The sequence below is a fragment of the Euprymna scolopes genome, chromosome 1, assembly GCF_053919585.1.
Source record: "Euprymna scolopes isolate OS-2025 chromosome 1, ASM5391958v1, whole genome shotgun sequence".
NCBI lineage: Eukaryota > Metazoa > Mollusca > Cephalopoda > Sepiida > Sepiolidae > Euprymna > Euprymna scolopes.
Window position 1 is genome coordinate 63,921,078 of NC_136482.1, and position 19,580 is coordinate 63,940,657.

Sequence of the window (19,580 nt, forward strand, 5' to 3'; positions counted from 1 at the left end):
TGGGTTTGTATTAGACAAGATATTTTTTGTGTCTCCTTTCCCAAGTGAGAGCTTGTCAATGTAAAAACATTTAAAATTTTTCCTTTTTTTTTCTCTTTCTAACATAAATAAGGACTTCTTTATAATAGAAAAATATCTATACCTAAAAAAGATTATTGTCATGAGTTAGGTTTCCATTTTATTAAAAAACAACAAAGATTTAAATAAGAAAATATTAGAGTAGTGAAAAATTAGTTGAGGAAGTAATCCTGGATTGTTATAATTTTAACATTCACCTCCAAGTGATATTAAGTACAAAAAACAGGACAAAAAACTACTTGAAAATTAAAATCGATCGAAAGAAGATTGCATTCAAGATGTTAAAAATTGAGAACAGAACTGCACTAAATTATTCTTTCTGTTTCCTTTTTGTAACATGTTCATGTTGAGTAAAACTGATGAAATTCATTCAAGTTTAACTCATGAGTCAAAATAGAGGCAAAAATCTAATTACTTACATATCTCTGAGAATTATCCTCCATCTAGAAAGGTGGAGATAATTTGTAGGCATGATAGTCATATTTGGTCATGTGATAATCTGTCATCTCATTTAAAAATGCTGTTTCATTAATATATAAAAATAACAATAACGGATATTCCAGAACTTTGTGTATACCATTATATACAGACATTGTCCACCATTTTAAAATGTTCCACTGTTATGCATACATTCAATTCTACAGGTTTCATGTGTGTATATAAAATAATGGAACAGAATAACTAACTTTTCGGGCAAGTTTTATTCTTTGAAATTCTTATCTCCATTTATGTCTGTTCTTCGATACCTCATTTTCATGGACCATTATTCACCATGTTCGTGTGCTCTCTACATAGTTACCTTTCTATTCAATATTCAGTTTTGTTTCATAGATTTTCATGACTTTTTAAATAAAGTTAGATTAGAAAACATTCTTATTCTATTGAAAATCTTATCCGTTTACCCTCATTTCCTTGGGCTTGTGGATCACCCTGGTCTATATGGTGCATGTCTGGGAAATGTAACCATTAATTCTGGCACTTTTGTAAAAATCCAATACAACAAAATCTGCTTCTTCTAAGATTATCGACTTCACTATTATCAGCTTCGTTAAAATTAAATTAAATTTTAATAATTTTTGTTACAAGAACAAGAAATTACTATGAGTAAGCTACAAAAACATTAAATCAGCATCAAATTGTATTTACATATTCTTTTTTTCAAAAGGGATAATTGCTCTTGTAAATTTGTATTTCTTTTTTTTAAAATTGTTATTTTGCATGGGTTTTAGTTTTATCAAATGTTTGTAGTTTGCTTTCTATTAAATTTAATGTTTTTCATTGTTTATTGTCTGAAATGTTTATACATTTTTCTTTTGTTTAAAAATGTTTATTTTTATGGTACAGATATGTTAGTAATCTACAGATGTCCAAACACCATGAACATTTACCAATCAGTTATTTTCACCATTAAAGAAAACTTAATTATAAAAATGAAGATTAATATTTTTATCTTTAATCAAAAGATCATTTTGATCACTTGTTATTCTTCATGTTCTCACCATCTGTTTCTAAATAGGTTTGAGAACATGTTGACACATTTACTTTTGTACTCCTTTCTATAAATGTCAGTTTTTATTTTGCAATTTATTTTTGAATAGATATTTTCTTTCTACATCTCTGTAGAAACTGTCAGTATAAACCCAATCTCATAATTTGACCTCTTAATTTTAACGTTTAAATTTAACTCTTTTTCTTCATTCCAGTTTGTGAAAAACCTTTTTAATAATTATATTAATTATTGTTTATTTTGTATGAACGTTTTAATTCTGCAGAATTACTGAAACTACTGTAAGTAGTATTTTAATGAATACTAACGGGACCTGTGGAAATCCCACAGTGACATTTTTCATCCCATATCCCATACAAAAAGATCTTAAATTGAAGAGCTTTGACCACCTCCCACCATTCACTTCTAATAGTGTATCAGGGTTCACATACAAGAAACATATTTAGGTTCGAAACTGCAGGCTAAATCCTGCAGCTGTGAGAACAGCTTCCAAATACTGATGAACAACTTTATTAAATGCTTTAGACTGATCTAAATTGATCAGTATGGCCTCAGTGTCAACTTTTTCAATGATCTTTGATGGTCAAAATGGGCATTCATAGAAGAACCACCTGATCTAATCTAGATTCTAGTGTAGGTTTTTCTGCTTTAGAATATAGGCTAAGTCATTGAATAAAATCAGCAACAAAAAAATAATGGTTTTCTTAAAATGACCCTGTCACTTATTTTCAATCACAGCCATCATCACTTCCTACTGTAAGGTTAGTAGTAACTTTTTCTGGTGGGTCTTCACTTTGAAAAATGTGTTGAGTTTCCAGTAACTAGTTGTTTTAGGTTTAGAAGCTCTATCTAAATTTACATGGGCCCAGATAAGCCTATGATCTGAGTCATCTATATTATAAAAACTTAGGCATTTTGATAATCCTACATAAACTCTCCTAATTAAGAACCGCTCAACTGAACTCGAAAGTTGTGTTGGACTAGAGCTGCACCTATCAGTCTTAGTTCATACTAAGCTTCTCACTGCAAAATTGATGTATAAGATCAAGCTTATTTATTATTTAATTGATTGGAATGCTTATTGAGATAAGTATTATTTATTCATTTATTTATTGCAAACTATTATCTTTTTAGTTGTTTCATGACGTTTCAGCCAACTATTCCTCTGGCCTTTGTCAGGTGGTTAACGCGACGGGATAGGAATTCCGAATCTTTTAATTGCATCCTAAGCAATTACTGCCTTCTATAGTTGTTTTTTGTTTCACCACGTTTTGGCTAACTAAGCCTCTGGCCGGTTTTGGGAAGATTGAAACCGCTATCTTCAGAAAATGCTCACCTGGAACTGTAGAAATTCAATGTCTCTATCCACTGAGCCACAGGACCTGAAAATGTGGTGAGACAAAAAACAACTATGGAAGGCAGTAATTGCTGAGGATGCAGTTAGGAGAGTCAGTTCCTATCCCATTGTGGTTACCACCTAACAAAGTTCAGAGGAATAGTTGGCCGAAACGTTGTACAACTAAAAGATGAGGATGATAGTGTACAAGAAATAAATGATCAAACTTATTGATAAAATTGTAAAATAAAAATAAAATTAAATGGCATCCTGATCAAAGTTAGTAACCCTATTAGAATTTTCTCTGTAATTTAAATCGAGATTCAGGAATACATTCTAGTTTCCTACTAAAATAAAATAACTGTTCAAGAAGTATTCATGAACTGGTTGATTCACCAAAGAAATGAAGCAGGTTCAAAATGGATGTGGGATCCATAAATCCGTATGTTGAAATGCTGTATCCTTGATGGTAACATCCAAAACACAAAGTTTTCTATCTAGAACAAAGAAGCAAGGGACAACCGATACATCTAAGGAGCCATTAACTAGTCAGAATAACCTCATGAGTGAGCATCGAAGTATGCAGAAAAGATTTTTACTTTGTTGGCTATGCTGTGTTCAAACACTTGATTTCGTGTATACAAAGAATATTTTCTTGGACTTATTAAAAGAGAAAAACTTCAATTGAAATCATTTGGTTCCTAGATTTATTTTTAGGAATTTTCTTAATTGACAAAAAGATTTGAACAGCTTAATACTTACTTTCTCTTTTCTTTTGATTGTTTGATACAACATTATTCTTAATTATTGTGAATTCTCTTTGTAGGTGTGGACTGGAAGTCGCTTACCATTCCTGCTTCTTTGCCGATTACTACTGACTTCTTTCCTGATATGCGAAGCCTAGAAGATGACTTTGTAGTCTCACAGTATACAATCCTGCCAGAAATTGTCAACAGTGAATATTGGATGAAGTAAGTCATAAACACAATTTAACAGCATTAAAAACATTTGGACTGATTCTTTGCTTGAAAAGACCAAAGTAAAACCAGATTCACTTCCTTAAAATTTCTGTAAAAAAAAATGTTGGAATCCCATTTGATTTGTACTCTTTTTATTTTTTCTATTTAGTCAGCCTTGCAGTGCCGATGAGAAATGCTACAGGAAATTTCCTATGGATACTGAACAATTATTTATGGAACTAATTTCACAAAGGCTTTCACAGGTTGGTTATTATTATTTCTTTACATTCAAATCTATTAGTCTTATGTAGTCGATGCAGAATAAATTCAAATTATCCCCCCTCCCACCAAAAGGGGTGTTCATTCTGCTAAATTTAAGAAAATTTATTTTTTTTTATATATTATTTAATTGGAATTCATTATTGAGATGAGTATTATTTATTAATTTATTTATTGCGGACTATGATCCTTATCTTTCTTAGCTGTTGTTTCACAACGTTTCAGTCAACTATTCCTCTGGTCTTCGTCAGGTGGTAACTGCAATAGTAATTGCTGAGAATGCAGTTAGGAAATTCAGAGTTCCTATCCCGTCACAGTTACCACCTGACGAAGGCCAGAGAAATAGTTGGCCAAAACGTCGTGAAACAACAACTAAGAAAGATGGAGATAATAGTCCGCAATAAATTTATTTTTTAAAAATTATTTGGTAGTCATTTGGCAGATATAGGATGTTGACTATTATTCTGTGATGCCTACTCTCATTCCCAAATGTTGCCATTCTGGATTAATGTTAGGACTTAATAAAAGACAAGATTTTTATTTGTTAAATTGACAGAATATCTTTTGAGTTGGGATCTACTCAATTATCATTGTGCTAAAGTTGATTTCATTTGGATTTGTTCAAAATTACCGAATTAATAAGTTGCATATTTTTTAATGGTTGTTTTTAAAATGTTATTTTTGTTTTTTATAAATTCTTTGAAATAGTTCTTAGTTTTTACCAAAAACTGCAAATATCCAGAGTGGAGACAACAAATCGAACATACAAACCTGGTTTCTGCAGACAATTTTTGTGATCCAATATTTTTCTTAAATTTAAATTCACTTCTAAGTTTGTCTAGGCGCTTCTTATACATACATATATATACATACACAACATAGTCCAAAAACAACTTGGCCATTTCATTTGTTAATAAAGTAAAAATTAATAACTTTATAGTTTTGAAACAAGTTTTCTTAGAAAGAATGCATATTGGAGATTTTGCTTACATTAGGTTTTAAAAATTATACCATTTAAACAGTAGCCTCCATGCAATCCAAACGAGCCTGACTGTCAGTTGGTTTCAACTCTTGTATTAATTGAATATTGAATGCTTGCAGTTTTGAATCTTTAGTTAGAATGCGTTGCAGTGAAGTGTAAAAAAACAGCTAAGTAGGTTGAATGCTCCCTGATTGAAGCTTTAGAATCACACTCAACATCTACAGAAACATGAGCAATAGTGTTTGCATTACTAGCCATTTTTGGTCTTCATGTGGAAGTTGATCTGTCACACATCCTGTCTTTGTAAATTTTTGAATAAGGCTTTAATTTCATTTTTCTTGGACTTGTTCTGCGATCCAGGTATTGAAATTGACAATGAGTAATCTTGCACAATTCGTAGTCTCTCCTCTTTGCTGTAGCGAAACATTTAAACTTGTGAGTTGAAAGAATTAAACAGATGACTACAGTACTTATGTGCATATATCCTGTAGATAAAATACAAATGTATTCTTCAAAATTCTAAAGTTATTAGTTTTTATTTTATCAACTAGCAGACCCATGTACCACCATAGCCCAGTGGAAGTAGGACACAGTCAGGACAGCTTTGATGACCCCCCCCCTCCCCATAAAAACAAAAAAAAAGTTAAACTATGGTTGTCGGCCCTGGAAAATAGTGGGTACTAGTGTCTGTGGCCCAAATAATATCATCTGGCTTCCACAGTTGGACATTGTCTGGCAGTGGCAACTAACGGAAGCCACTGACTATTATTGTCAGCATCAGGTATTACTGGTGAGTAGTGTTGGTTTGAGGAGATTACTGGTGTGTACTTTGCAACTGGCAGTCAACAGTGACCATGATCAGTGTCAGCCTCCATTTGACTGCTGCGAACTGAAGTCATCTGTTTTCAACTTTTGGGCATTATTGGGCTCTGGCATTCACTGGCTGCCTGTGGTGGGCAGAGATAGTCACTGGTGGTTAGTGCTGTTTGGAGGCAGTTGCTTGCATTTGCTCGCGTTGACTGGTAGACACTGGCTTCCTTTCCAACAATCATTGTCTGTTCCTGGCATTCACTGTCAACAATGACTAGTATCAGTTTCCATTGGACTATTTTTAAATAAAATTTAAAAAAATTGTCTGTTTTCAATGGCAAGCACTGGTGGTCATTGGTGTTTTTAGGTGGTTACTTGCGTTTGTTCATTGTTGGTTTCTATCCATCATAACGAGTGTCGAGCCATATTTGCTGTTTAAAATGAAATAGCCTGTCTTCAGTATTCGTGCATTGTCATCCATTGTATAAAATATAATTTGGTCATTATCAGGGTTTGCACTAACTTGAAAAGTCCTTGCATTTTAACTTTTACCAAGAAAAGACCTTATTTCTACTATTATCTTGAAAAATCCTTGAAAATATGGAAAATGTCTTGAAAATCGTATTCTTTATGTCCAGTAAAATTTTCTGTCAAAACATTAAAAATAAAATCTAAAGAAATACTATTAAATTATTTTTTAAGTATTAATAAAAATACCATGAAAATATTTTTTAAATATTGAAAATAAAATCAAAATGCATTGTTTTGAAAGCCAGGGAACATGTCACAGCTTTATTCTACCTCACTGCTGATACAAAACTTGAGGTGGAGAAAGGGTAAAAATATCTAAATAAAAATCATCACTTGAACATTAACTTTGTCTTCGAATATCCACAAATCGGCAAATGGTATTATCGATTGTGGGGTGCAGATTCAGCTTTTATATATATATATATATATATATATATATATATATATATATATAAACAAACTTGTGTATTCAGGCAGCATTTATTAATTTAAACAAAACTTGTTAAACATAATAGAATTTTTTACTTGATTAATCTAGCAGTAATACGTTTGTAAAATAATTGTTTGAATAATATTTATATGATGTCAAGACGTGCCAGTTTTTCTCTACTGTATAAGTAACAGACATTTTTTTCTCCAGTTTTTTAGTATCTGATTGATTTATATACAAAATCAGATTAATTGAAAAAACTGAATTTGTAATTAAATAACCCAAGATTGTGTTGATATATTGTTAAAGAAAGCAAATATATAGATGCTGAAATAATGCAGTTCACCTCTTATTAAGGCTCTTGAATTAAAATCACTTTTTTTTTTTTTTTTTTTTTTTTTTTCTTCAGGTAAAGTGATCATGAAGAATCTACATTTTGTAAAAAAAAAAAATAAAAATAAAAATGAGGGGATAAGAAAAAGGAAAGTAAAAAGAATTTTGTGAGAGGAAATCTCTTGATCAAATATTGATCTCGGGGTGATTTTCTTTTTATTTGAATAGACTTTTGATCCATTCTCAGAATCTCTCTAAAAGATTTCTATTTTAAGTTATGAAACAAAACATTCTAGAGCAAAAAAAAAAAAAAATTTTTTTTTTTTTTAATAAAATCTGTATAAAATCAGTATTTTTCATAACCATGTTATACTTTTAGTTTTCTTCCCAATATTTTATCTCAAATTTTATCTCCATTATTAAAACAAGTTTAATGTTTAGCAAATCATAAATTGTGACCTTTAATTCTGAATCTGTCAATCTTCTACACACTTGTTTTTTTCTTTGCTTGATTCCAACTTTTAGGGTTTCCAGTTAATTGTTCTTCCCAAGAGTTTCGCTGATTCTTTGTTCATCGCAGTTGGTCGTGGGGCTGGATTCTATCGATTCCCGCAAAACAAAAATGAAGATGTTGTAAGTTGAATTTTATGCATGAAGATTTATTAGTGTCTTGGATTTTAAGATTTTTATTCACTTTGAAAAAAATCTGCATTTTGATAGTGTTTATATTCAATGACTTGTGCCAATGACTCTGGCCAAAGTTGATTATCAGTTCAACAAGTCTGATTGATCTCAGCATTTCATTTTAATACTTTGAACATTATCAAATTTGACACTTTTAGATTTGTTAGACTTTTTTGTTCTACTTATGTATGATCTTCTTTTGTCTTTTTTATTCTCATTTATTTCCAAATATGTGATTTCATAATTTTTTCTAAGCATATCAAGTCATCAGATTTACTATTGTTTTAAGAAATTTGTATATTAAATGAAATCCAGTTAGTTTATCATAGTTCAGTTATTTATGAAAAAAAGAATTTCTGTAGTTAGGCATAACCTATTGATGTACAGTGATGCTTATTACATAATTTAAAAAATATTACTGAAATACTTTAAGTATATTTGATTAAATCTATTTTGGTAAACTTGAAACAATGCATTTCATAGCAGCTATCCCAATATCATAACTGTAAGCTTGCCATGTAGCAAAGTGCTTTTTTTTATCATATGATCATAATTAAAAAATAGTTGAGGTAAAATTTTATAATTAAAAATAAAAAATTTTCTGGTATTTTTGTTTTTTTAATGAAAAATAAATTTCAAGTAGAACTGAAAACCTGTCAACTAATGTGAATACAAAAAAATCAATATTTTTTAACTTTAATGTTTCTTAGTTTGCAGTCAATCATATCTGTTTAAAAGCGTCTGAATTAAACTTTAAACATTGTTCATGATTGTTTGTAAAAAGAGAAACCATCTATTTGATGGGAGATTATGATTACTTGCTTAACTCTATCAGTTTTTGACCTGTTTTTTTTTTTTTTCAAATTTGGGTTTCATTTTAAAGTTTATTTCTAATTGCAGGAAGTTTGTTATCTCAGCATTGGACGTGTTTACCATCGCCTAACTCGGATTGATAATACAGTCAAAGTGACACGTTACATGCCCAGGTAAGATGATGACACATTTGCACATGTATAGATGCAAGCACATTTTTTATTTGATCCATTGTTTAGACTTAAACGTTTTAAAATATGTATGAATAACTATGTACAAATTCAGTGACATTGGGAAATCATAAATCGATCATTACTTGTTGCAATTCAAATTTTTTTTTAATCTCTTACTTCAGATTTTATTTGCAAATGTTTAGCAATCAATATTTACATCATTGATGACCTCATCGACCTGCTTTTAATTAACCTGAATCCAAGTTATATCTAATACAAAATGGTGGTTCACACACACTGAATGAATATTGATTTTTAAAAACGTTTACGCATCTTATTGATTTCTGATTTTTTCATTTTTATATTATTAATGAGACACATGCATGAGTATTGTCTGGTAAAATCATCGAACCAAGAAACTCTTGCTTACACCTTTGAAGCCGTATAAGTATTTTTATGTGATTTTTTTACATTTTGTGTAGTAATCGTTAAGGAACGCCAGAAAATCAATTAATATTCTAATGAACTGTTAAAAGTCAATTTTCTCCAAAATAGTCTTGTCTGTCCTGTTGGAACTCTCTTAATAGTTACCACCCACCTCTCCAAAAGTAGGTGGTAATACTTGGGAGAATTGCCAGCTGTAATATTTGCAACTATGCAAATAATGACAAAAATTGTATTCGCGTTCTTCTGATTACTGTTTTCATCTTAATTGTTATTTTTAAAATGTTTCAGTCGATGTAACCTTTGACCTTCACGTATGTTGTTGAACTCTGGAATCTCTACAGAACTTTGAATGGGACCCTTTATTTAATCCACGGGGGTAGTATGCTCTCATTCTGTCAGCCATGACTGGGTAGAAATCCAAAGTAATTCACAATTGTATTTGAAGTGTCACTGCACAATATCTACTAAACTTTTTGCTTGTGAAAAACATGCAAAAGTTATAGCCCATTGATGGAGTGCTTTGTCAAATTGATGCTTTAATATGGTTAAATTTGAGTAAATTTTTGTATTAAATGCTAATCTCTAGCTAATTCTGCATAAAAAATAATACCATAATACTTTGTTTATGGCACCTTATCATTACAAAGATCCATGCAAAATTTAAGCCAGATCAGCTTAGTAATTCTGTGACCCGATGGAGACCGGGTGATGCCAGGAGACCTTGCTGGTTGATTAAGGAACAGCTTGTTGCCTGGGTGGTCTCATTGACACGAATTCAGAGGAATTCGCATGGCTGAATTCTAATGATGATGGCTTGATGTTGTTTTAAACAGAATACGTCTGTTTCTTGATGGATAATCAAAATGATATCTCCCCCTCCCCCGGGAATGGATACTGAAATGCGTGTCTACGCAAGAATGTAAGCCATAAATTAATTCTGAGGCCGAACAGACGGACTTGTGTTGATAGACCGCCGATAGATGTTGTCCAGTGACTGAAGGAGAGACCACCCGAAGGCCCGCGTAGCAGGTCTATTGAGGCTAATTAAGTGTGACAGCTCGTATTCCTGGCATGAGGATGTTTATTTCCTTGCTGATGGGGCGGAGGAAGTGTGGGAGAGAGGATGAGACGAAAACCTTTTCTTTCCCTTAAATAATTGTAAAGGTTGCTTTTCATTATTTTTTCTTTTTCTTCTGCGATAGTTCGTTCCGAGTCAGCAAGACATTACTGGACCTCCTCCAGAACCAAAGCGCGGCCGCTGATTGGTTGAACATCACTTGCGGGCGTATTGGGTTGGGGGTGATTACCCCCAACTGATATTGATAAAAAAGGGTGAAGCGGTGATAGATTCTTTGCCACGCGCTTGGACGACGCGTTCCCGATACGCGTGTCTCTGTCAGCTGATCCTTCCCCGTAGCTGGTGCTACCAGATCAGGCTGTCTATTGGCTTCCTGAGACGAAATGCACCTACATTGATGTTCCTTTTTTTTTTTCTATTCTCTTTTGTAAAACTTAATTGTGTTCTCCAAAAACAAAAACAACAGCCCCCTTCCCTCCCCGTCTTTTTTTCTTCTTCTCTGACTTCCCAACCGGCCCTGTCGGTGGGGCACTAGAATACACCGACTGCCCCTGTGCAGAGAGTAAAAGTCTCTCAATGGGGTCACCTGTTGACTGGGTGGCAACCTGTAATGCCTAAGGACGGGATCCTGGTGGTTGAACAGATCATGTTCAAGGTCCTATTAGGACATGAGGTGCAACACGCCACTTTGGTCCTTGGGTTAAGACAAGTGGTTGGATAGGCTCGATCCAATCAATCGGTTGGTCATGACTAGCACTAAATCAAGACAAACACAACAAGAAAATATGCTCACGCTCCCCACATTAGGCAAAAAACTGATTTAGTAAGCGGTGGCTGGAGGGTCAATCAACTTGCTGAAGAATGGATAAAACACGGCTGGAAAACCAACATCTTTTCTAGAAATGAGTCCATTAGAAAGGACGAAGGAAACACTGGTGCTTGAGTCCATCAGCAGGAAGAGTATACTTCTCCTGTATCCTTGTTGTGTTGGGGGTGAATGCCCCCCCCCCCCCCCTTCAACACTTCCCAAATGGGGAGCAAGAAAAATTCAAAATTCAAAATATTTAAATGGCAAATAAAAAGCCTCAAAAAAGAAACCATTGTGAAGTTTCAGACAAATCTAGTTCAGATTCAGAAACAGAATTACAACACCAATCTTGTATGTAAAAATTATGGTGAAACCATCAATACAAACTCCTATATTCTAACCTTTAATACCCATTAAATCCCAAGTAACATCAAAATAGGATATGAAAAAATAAATATAGAACCGTACATACCAAACCCTCTCAGATGCTACAATTGTCAAAGGTACGGACACCATCGAGACCGGTGCACACACTTTCCAGTATGCATGAGGTGTGGAGAAAACGAGACCCACACAGATTGCCAAAAGAGCCAAAATGTATTAACTGCTAAAAAGTCCATAGTGCAAATTCAAAAGAATGTGACAAATGGAAGAAAGAAAAAGAAATTATTAAAATAAAATATACAAAAAATATAACCTTCCAAGCCATTGCTGCAGCAGTCACACTACACAGAACTATAAATATCTGCACTATCTACATTCCACCCCAGGATCCAATAAACGAAGCAGAGCTGAACAAAATAATAAATCAGTTACCCAAACCCTTTTTACTGTTAGGTGATTTCAATAGTCACAACGATATATGGGATCTGCATACTTGGATAAGAAAGGGAAGAATATTGAAAAGATTATTAACGGCAATGACTTGTATATATTAAACAATAAATCCAACACATACCTTCATCCCGCTTCAGGCACCTACTCAGCATTAGATTTATCTTTGTGTGACCCTACTATCCTCATGGACTATAACTGGAAGGTTCTAGAAGATTCATGGGGTAGCGACCATTTTCCAGTGATTTTTAACAAATCTAAAAGAAACAAACATCCATCTCTCCCAATGGAAAATAAAAAAAGCAAATTGGGAGGAATATAAAAAAAAATGCCAACAAAAACTCTGAGGAAGAAAACCCAAATAAATCCATAGAATACTTCTCTAAAACTTTACTAGCCATTGCACATGAATGTATACCTAAAAGTAGCAGAACTAACAAACAATGAATGCCAAAAAGCAATTCGCCAATGTAAAGTTGCCTAACGAAAATTCAACTTCCAACCAACAAAACACAATTTAAACCTTTTTTAAGCAAAAAAGAGTAGTGGCTCGTAAAGTTATTAGAGAAGCAAAAAAAAAACATCATGGAAAGACTATATAAATGAAATAAACTCGAATACAAACCCCAAACAAGTGTGGAACATGGTAACGAAAATTTCGGGTAAAAACTCACCCTCCCCTTTAAATCATCTCCTACAAAACATCAGAATAACGGAGACAAAAAATATGCAAATCTTCTTGCTGAAACCTTTCAAAACAATTCCTCCAGCAAAAATTACAGTCAATCCTTCCAAAAGATAAAACAAGATACAGAAAAAAAGATAAATTAAATTTCAACTCAAACAACAAAGAATACAACTATCCTTTTACTAAAAATGAACTCTTAAGTCATAAACGAAGCACATAATACAGCTACTGGGGCGGATGAGATACATTCAGAGTTTCTGAAACAACTTCCTTCCAAATCTATAACACATCTTTTAAACACGTTCGACAAAATATGGTTCAAGGGAAAACTACCCAATAGCTGGAAACATGCTATCGTGATCCCCATCCCTAAACCAGAGAAAGAATTCAGATCCACAAAATTTCAAAAAGTGGGTTTAGAAACAGAAGAGGAACAATGGACAACATAGTCCGATTGGAGACCTTTATCAAAGAAGCATTCATTAAAAAAGAACATGCAATAGCTATCTTTTTTGATTTAGAAAAGGCATATGATACAACATGGCAACAGGGTATAATAAAAGACCTTTACAACCTTGGATTAAAGGGCAGACTACCCATACTGATAATAGATTTTCTATCTGATAGAAGTTTTAAAGTAAGAATCGGACCCACCCTATCAGACACAAAAATACAGGAAGAAGGAGTCTCACATGGATGCATTTTATCAGTTACGCTATTTAATATAAAAATTAATAATATTGTAAATTTTCTGTACAATGAGATAAATGGCTCTTTATATGTGAATAACCTTGTAATCTGCCATAGATCCCAAAATATTCATACTTCAGAATGCCAACTACAAATGTGCATAAACAAACTAACACAATGGACGGCAGAAAATAGCTTTTAAATTTCAACAACCAAAACTAAATGTGTCCATTTCTGTAATCATAGAAAAATGCACAATAACCCTACGCTCAACCTACAAGGATCAAAAATCGAAATAGCTGATCAACATAAATTTTTGGGACTTATTTTTGATAAAAAAACTCTCCTTCATCCCACACTTAAAATATTTAAAGCAAAAATGTTTCAAGACTCTACAACTATTAACGGTTATAGCAAATACTGAGTGAGGATCAGACTGCTCATCACTCTTAAAATTATATAGAACTCTGATAAGAACCAAACTAGATTATGGAAGCTTTATATATGGTTTAACCAGAAAAAGTTACCTTAAAACTCTAGATTCTATCTATCATACAGGATTAAGACTTGCCTTGGGCGCATTCAAAACCTCTCCGATAGAAAGTTTATATGCTGAAATGAGCCTCCACTAAAATTGAGACATGAAAAATTAGGCTTACAATATTATCTAAAACTAAAATCAAACACCAAAAATTCTGCCTATCAATGCACTTTCAATCCCAACTACACACATCTATTCAAACAAAAAGAAAATGCAATTAAACCCTTTGGTCTCTACATGGAAGAAACAATAAAACCACTTACAGACAACTCAATAGATCAAACCAGCATCCACGAGGAAAATCTCCTAAAACTCCCACCCTGGCTGTTAAATCAACCTAAAGTCATACTAGACCTGACAATATATCCTAAATCCAATACTCACCCTGCAGACTATAGAGAAAAACTAAACAACATTCTGGATTCTTACCCATCTTGGACACGCATTCATATGGATGGTTCCAAAGATCAAAACAAAGTGGGATGTGCTGCTATTTCAGAAAACAATATTCAACAGAAAAGGTTACCAAATAACTCCTATCTATAGTGCAGAAATTACAGCCATAAACCTGGCTCTAGATATTATCATCAACCAAAACTCCAAAAAATTTATAATATTTGTAGACTCATTATCAGGATTAGATCAAAAAATAAAAAATTAAACAATCTCCTACTCACCAAACTGTTACAAAAGATTCATTCTATCATGCAACACAAAACTTTCTTCTTCTGTTGGATTCCCAGTCACTGCGGTTTCTGTGGAAATTATAAAGCTGGCATGGTGGCCAAAAATTCCTTAAAACTACAAATAAACAACATAAAGGTCCCATATACGGATTACAAACATTCAATAAACATTTTTATCACAAAGAAATGGCAAGAAAATTGGAACAATTACCAAAATAACAAACTCTTCCAAATTACCCTTATACTTAAAAAAACCCTCTAGATACCAGAAAATCACGTAAAGAAGTAGTCTGATCACGTTTCTGGATAGGACACACACACATATATGGTGAGCTACGATGTTCACTCTTTCGCTGCCGGAAATTCAAGTGCCCCGAGACGTTTTCTGCGCAAGCGACTAGAGGCGCCCTTCTTCTTTTTACTGAATTGTTTTGGAGGTTCAATGTTTTGATTTTTTTTTTTTGACCAATCAGAGAGTTTTCCGGGCTGTCGGAAATTCGGTGTCTGGGAGCTGGTGAGAATCTTTAAAAGACCTTTGTATTTTCCAAAAAAGGCAGTTAACAGAAATTCAGGGATAGTGTTGGAAGATATATATATCACTACTGTCTGCAGCTCAAAACTAACGCTACAATACTTTGAACGTAGCAATCGGCTGATCAAACAATGTGGGCGAACACACACACAGTAACTAACTTTTGCATTCCCCCTTTTATTATCGTATGCTCACTTTAAATTAATTTTATGAAAATAATTATTTTAAAACTTCTAACATTTTTCAATGAACCTTCCAGAGTGATTAATTAACTCTACTCAAAAACTTTCAGTGAAAATTATTTTATATAGTTGAGTGAGGAAGTTTTCCTTACGATTTACAGACCCGTGAACTAATCACGGCTCTTGAATTATCAACTCAAACTTCCTTAATCTCAACTAATTTCCCCCTGTTGTTCACTCATAAATGAACTATTATTTTCATTGAAAATATTTCCTAAAAGTAATAAATCTTTTTTTCTTTTATAAATTGAGAGTTAACTGTGTTTGTTTTGTTGATATATTTTCTACGAAAGAACATCGTAAATTCGACTCTCTGTCTTGCTCTCTTTACTTCTTTTCCCCCACAATAATAATAAAATTAATTAATAAATAATAAACAAATGTAAAAAAATCTGGAAAAGGCCAAACATAACTCACTCCCACCTATTAAAAAGTGAAGAACCTCCCAAATGTATACCATGTCACGAACCTTACACAGTGAAACACTTTTTACTTGACTGTCATGATCTCACACGAATTCGTCAACACTACTACAAGGCTACAAACTTAAAAGAACTCTTTGATAAAGAAAATCCTAAAACCATTCTAAATTTTTTAAAACAAACAAATCTTTACTATAAAATATAAAAACCATCAAATAACAAACTATACCAAAACATTGGCTGAATATACCCAGCGAAAATCGATTCTGAAAGTATCAAAAATTTAAATCTTGTATACAGCATTAAATGGCCGAAAGAAGGTTGATATGCTGGTTAAACAAACAAACCTTCCCCGTAGACTGATGGTAGAAAAAGAACAAAGTATTTGGTTAAAGAAAGAAAACTGCCAGCCCTCTAAGTTGCATGACTAGGCCAGTGTGTAACTATTATTTGTAAAGTCAAAGACAATAATCAATTCTATGTTAAGAAAAGCCAATTAAGCTTTGACTTTTTTCTTTAATTGAAAACGACGTTGTGAATGTAATATATTTCTCACACAGCCAGGTGACAGTTTGGAAGCTGATTCAAAAGTGGAAACAGAGCAGGTGACGGAGACGAGGTCGACCACTAGACGAAAACACGGGTAACACCACAGGAACTAGCTACAGCTGCATCTCAACCCCAAGCCTGTGCATCTGAGCTTCCCTGTAGGGGTTACAATTCTAAGAAAATTTATAGAGTAAATATGATATTGTGGTGACTCTGTGTATCGAATGGATACCATAATACTTAATTTACTGCACCTTATCAAAAATTTCAGTCAAATACTTTTCAAGAAACAGTGGAATAGAGAAAGACAGACAAATATATATGTGAAATTTTTAGTAAATGAGAAGAATTATTGCACTGAGAAAGTGTCAGTTTGGCTGTCAAGCTTGAACTTTTTCTCATCTTTTGACTTTTTAAAAATACATAGCCACATACAAACTCATGAAAAATATAATATAGGAGATACATGTACAAAAATCTTGATAAGTGGTTACTTAGTGAATCCTGTCCATACAAATATATAAATGTATACACATAGTAAAATTCATAATTATCCATTAATTAGTACAGAATTTTATTGCATAAATAAAAATGTGCTTCATAATCACTAAAAAAGATCTATTGTTGCTAGAAGTCTTTGTAAAAATCTTTGTAAAAGTAAACAAAGTAAATTGAAACAAAAATATTTGTATGTATATGAAATCCTTAAAGACTAAAGCAAATTTTTATTTCCAGACCAGTGTACCACTTTTCAGAGAACTGGATTTTAACTACATTTAAAACAGACTTTGTGTCTAACTTTGCACGTGTATGTTTAATTAAAAATTATTGTATTTTTCATGGTTAAGAGCGAATATTTTTAAATCAAGTTTTTTTTTTTTTTTGTAGATGTCTTAAGTATGAACATTATATTTTCCATTGATAGACCCAGCAAACTGCCCAAATCAAAGTTCCTTAAATAGTGCAGCAGCAGCAATTAGACATACAGTCAGTCAATACAAAATACCAGTTCATACCTCAGACGTTTACACCCCCCCCTCAATTATTTAAAAATGCTCTCTTAACTTATAAAATAAATTTTTTAACCAAATCTTACAAGTGATCTTTTACTTTAAACTTTGAATATTTTTTAACACAGTAACAAATGTACATAAAATAAAAGCAGAAAATCTTTGTAAATAGTAAACAAAGTAAATTGAAACAAGTTTTTGTATGTTTACGAAATCCTTAAAGATTGAAGTACTTATTTTTATTTTTATTTTTTTCTAAACCAGTGTCCCACTTTTTGGAAAACTGACGTTGCCCGGTCATAAATATTATATTTTAATTCATGCGGATTTTTTTTTTATTATTATACAGCCAATTCTCTATTGATTATTATCCAATGTATAGTAATGATTTCAAAAGTTATGAAAAATATAACTTGGGTACCATCAGCTAGAATCTCAACAAAAACATTTAACAGTCCAACCTTAGTGGTTATTTATTTCCAGCATTGTTACAATCTGAGCTACTGACAGATGGATTCAACAGGTTAAAAATTAAGCGACTTTAAGCTATGAATGTTTAATTTTGCACGTGTGCAAAAGTTACCGCAGTTGTAATGTTTTATCCAACTTACCTTGTTGTGATCAACTGTTTTGTTTTCAATTTTGACCACTTAGCAGCGATTTTTGCTGGCTAAAAACCAAATCAAAAGTTTGCTATATGTCCAAATACCCTATATATCTATACAAAAATATATCTATGTGCTGGAACATTTTCATCTTGAATTCTATGCAATCATTCAGAATGTAGAAACTATGTATAAAAAGAATTCAGCATAACAGTGAAATGAAACCAAGCATCTAATAAGAAACCATAAAAAATGAATATAATTTACGCTTATTTTTAAAGAATATGCAAATTAGTTAACCTTCATGGAGTCATTGGCATATACATAATATACAGAGTATATTAAATTATTTTTATAAATTTTTAAATAGAAAAAGAAGGCTTTTAATATCAAGGTCATAGTGAGAAAAAACTCCAATGTTTTTTGTATAAATAAGTATATATCTATCTGTTTACAAATGCACATATATATATGTGTGTGTGTATATATATATATATATATATATTGAGTAAAACGATTCATAATTTTGAATTAAAAATCAGTTTCAAAAGGAAAACAAACAAAATCAATAGATTGTACGATCATTTCGGAAACAATGTTTTTATTGAAATAGACAATATGTCTTGAGCAATAATTTGATAAAAGATTTTCTTTAAACAAAGTCTCCTCATCAGCAAAAATATTGGGTGGGGGGGGGTTAAAGACACCAAAATAAAACTAGCATTTTTTGCAGTAAGGCAGATATTTCTTTTTTCTGCTCACTTTTAAAGCTTTCATTATTTCAATCCATCTATTCTTTGGTATATAAGAGTATAACTGTTTATAATTTGTACAACTTTGGCCTCATCAGTGCATAGAAAAAAAAACAATATTACAAAAATTTCACAGTCCACGAATAGAAACTTTATGTAGAAATATGAACTGGAACAAATACATTAAGGACATTGCAAAGGTTGCGGCAAGGAAGGTAGGTTCTCTGTATTGTGCTAGGTCTTCTCTCTCTCTCATATATATATATATATATATATATATATATGAAAACCTGAGAGTATCCTGTACTTCTACAAAGCCACTATTTGCTCATGCATGGAGTATTGTTGCCACATCTGGACTGGTCTCATTGGTTTACCACTAGTCTCTCCGTCTTTGATAGGGTCCAAAAAAGAATCTCCAATCTAATGTCCCGGTTTGTCAACTATAACCCCTGTCCCATCACCACAATGCTGCATCCCTGTGCCTGTTTTACAAATATTTTAATGGAATGTGCTCTAATAAACTCATTGCACTTGTGCCCTCTCAACATACATATCCCCTAAATAATACCAACACACTTAAAGCCTTGTATATACCCCCTCCACACCCAATCCGTTCCTGCCACTGACACTAGAACTGGCTCGCTCTCTCATTCCTCATGATACTAACCCTCCCACCGCTGCCAGCAGACCCATTGACCCTCACTCGCACCTATAGATCATTTTACATTTTATTTACATGTGAATGATAACAAAATAATTTTTTTTTCTTCCTGACAAA

At 32.5% G+C, this 19,580-nt stretch overlaps 1 protein-coding gene across 3 annotated transcripts in view; it reads left to right on the forward strand.

The window, feature by feature from the left end:
• Positions 1-19,580, forward strand: part of LOC145300993 (GATOR complex protein Iml1-like) — a 204,016-nt gene that overhangs the window by 143,594 nt on the left and 40,842 nt on the right. For all 3 annotated transcript variants that reach the window (XM_080144538.1, XM_080144559.1, XM_080144549.1), the window contains 4 exons: positions 3,748-3,892; positions 4,050-4,143; positions 7,771-7,878; positions 8,830-8,915. In XM_080144538.1, coding sequence (XP_080000664.1) covers positions 3,748-3,892; positions 4,050-4,143; positions 7,771-7,878; positions 8,830-8,915 — 433 coding nt within the window. The remainder of the gene's footprint in view (positions 1-3,747; positions 3,893-4,049; positions 4,144-7,770; positions 7,879-8,829; positions 8,916-19,580) is intronic.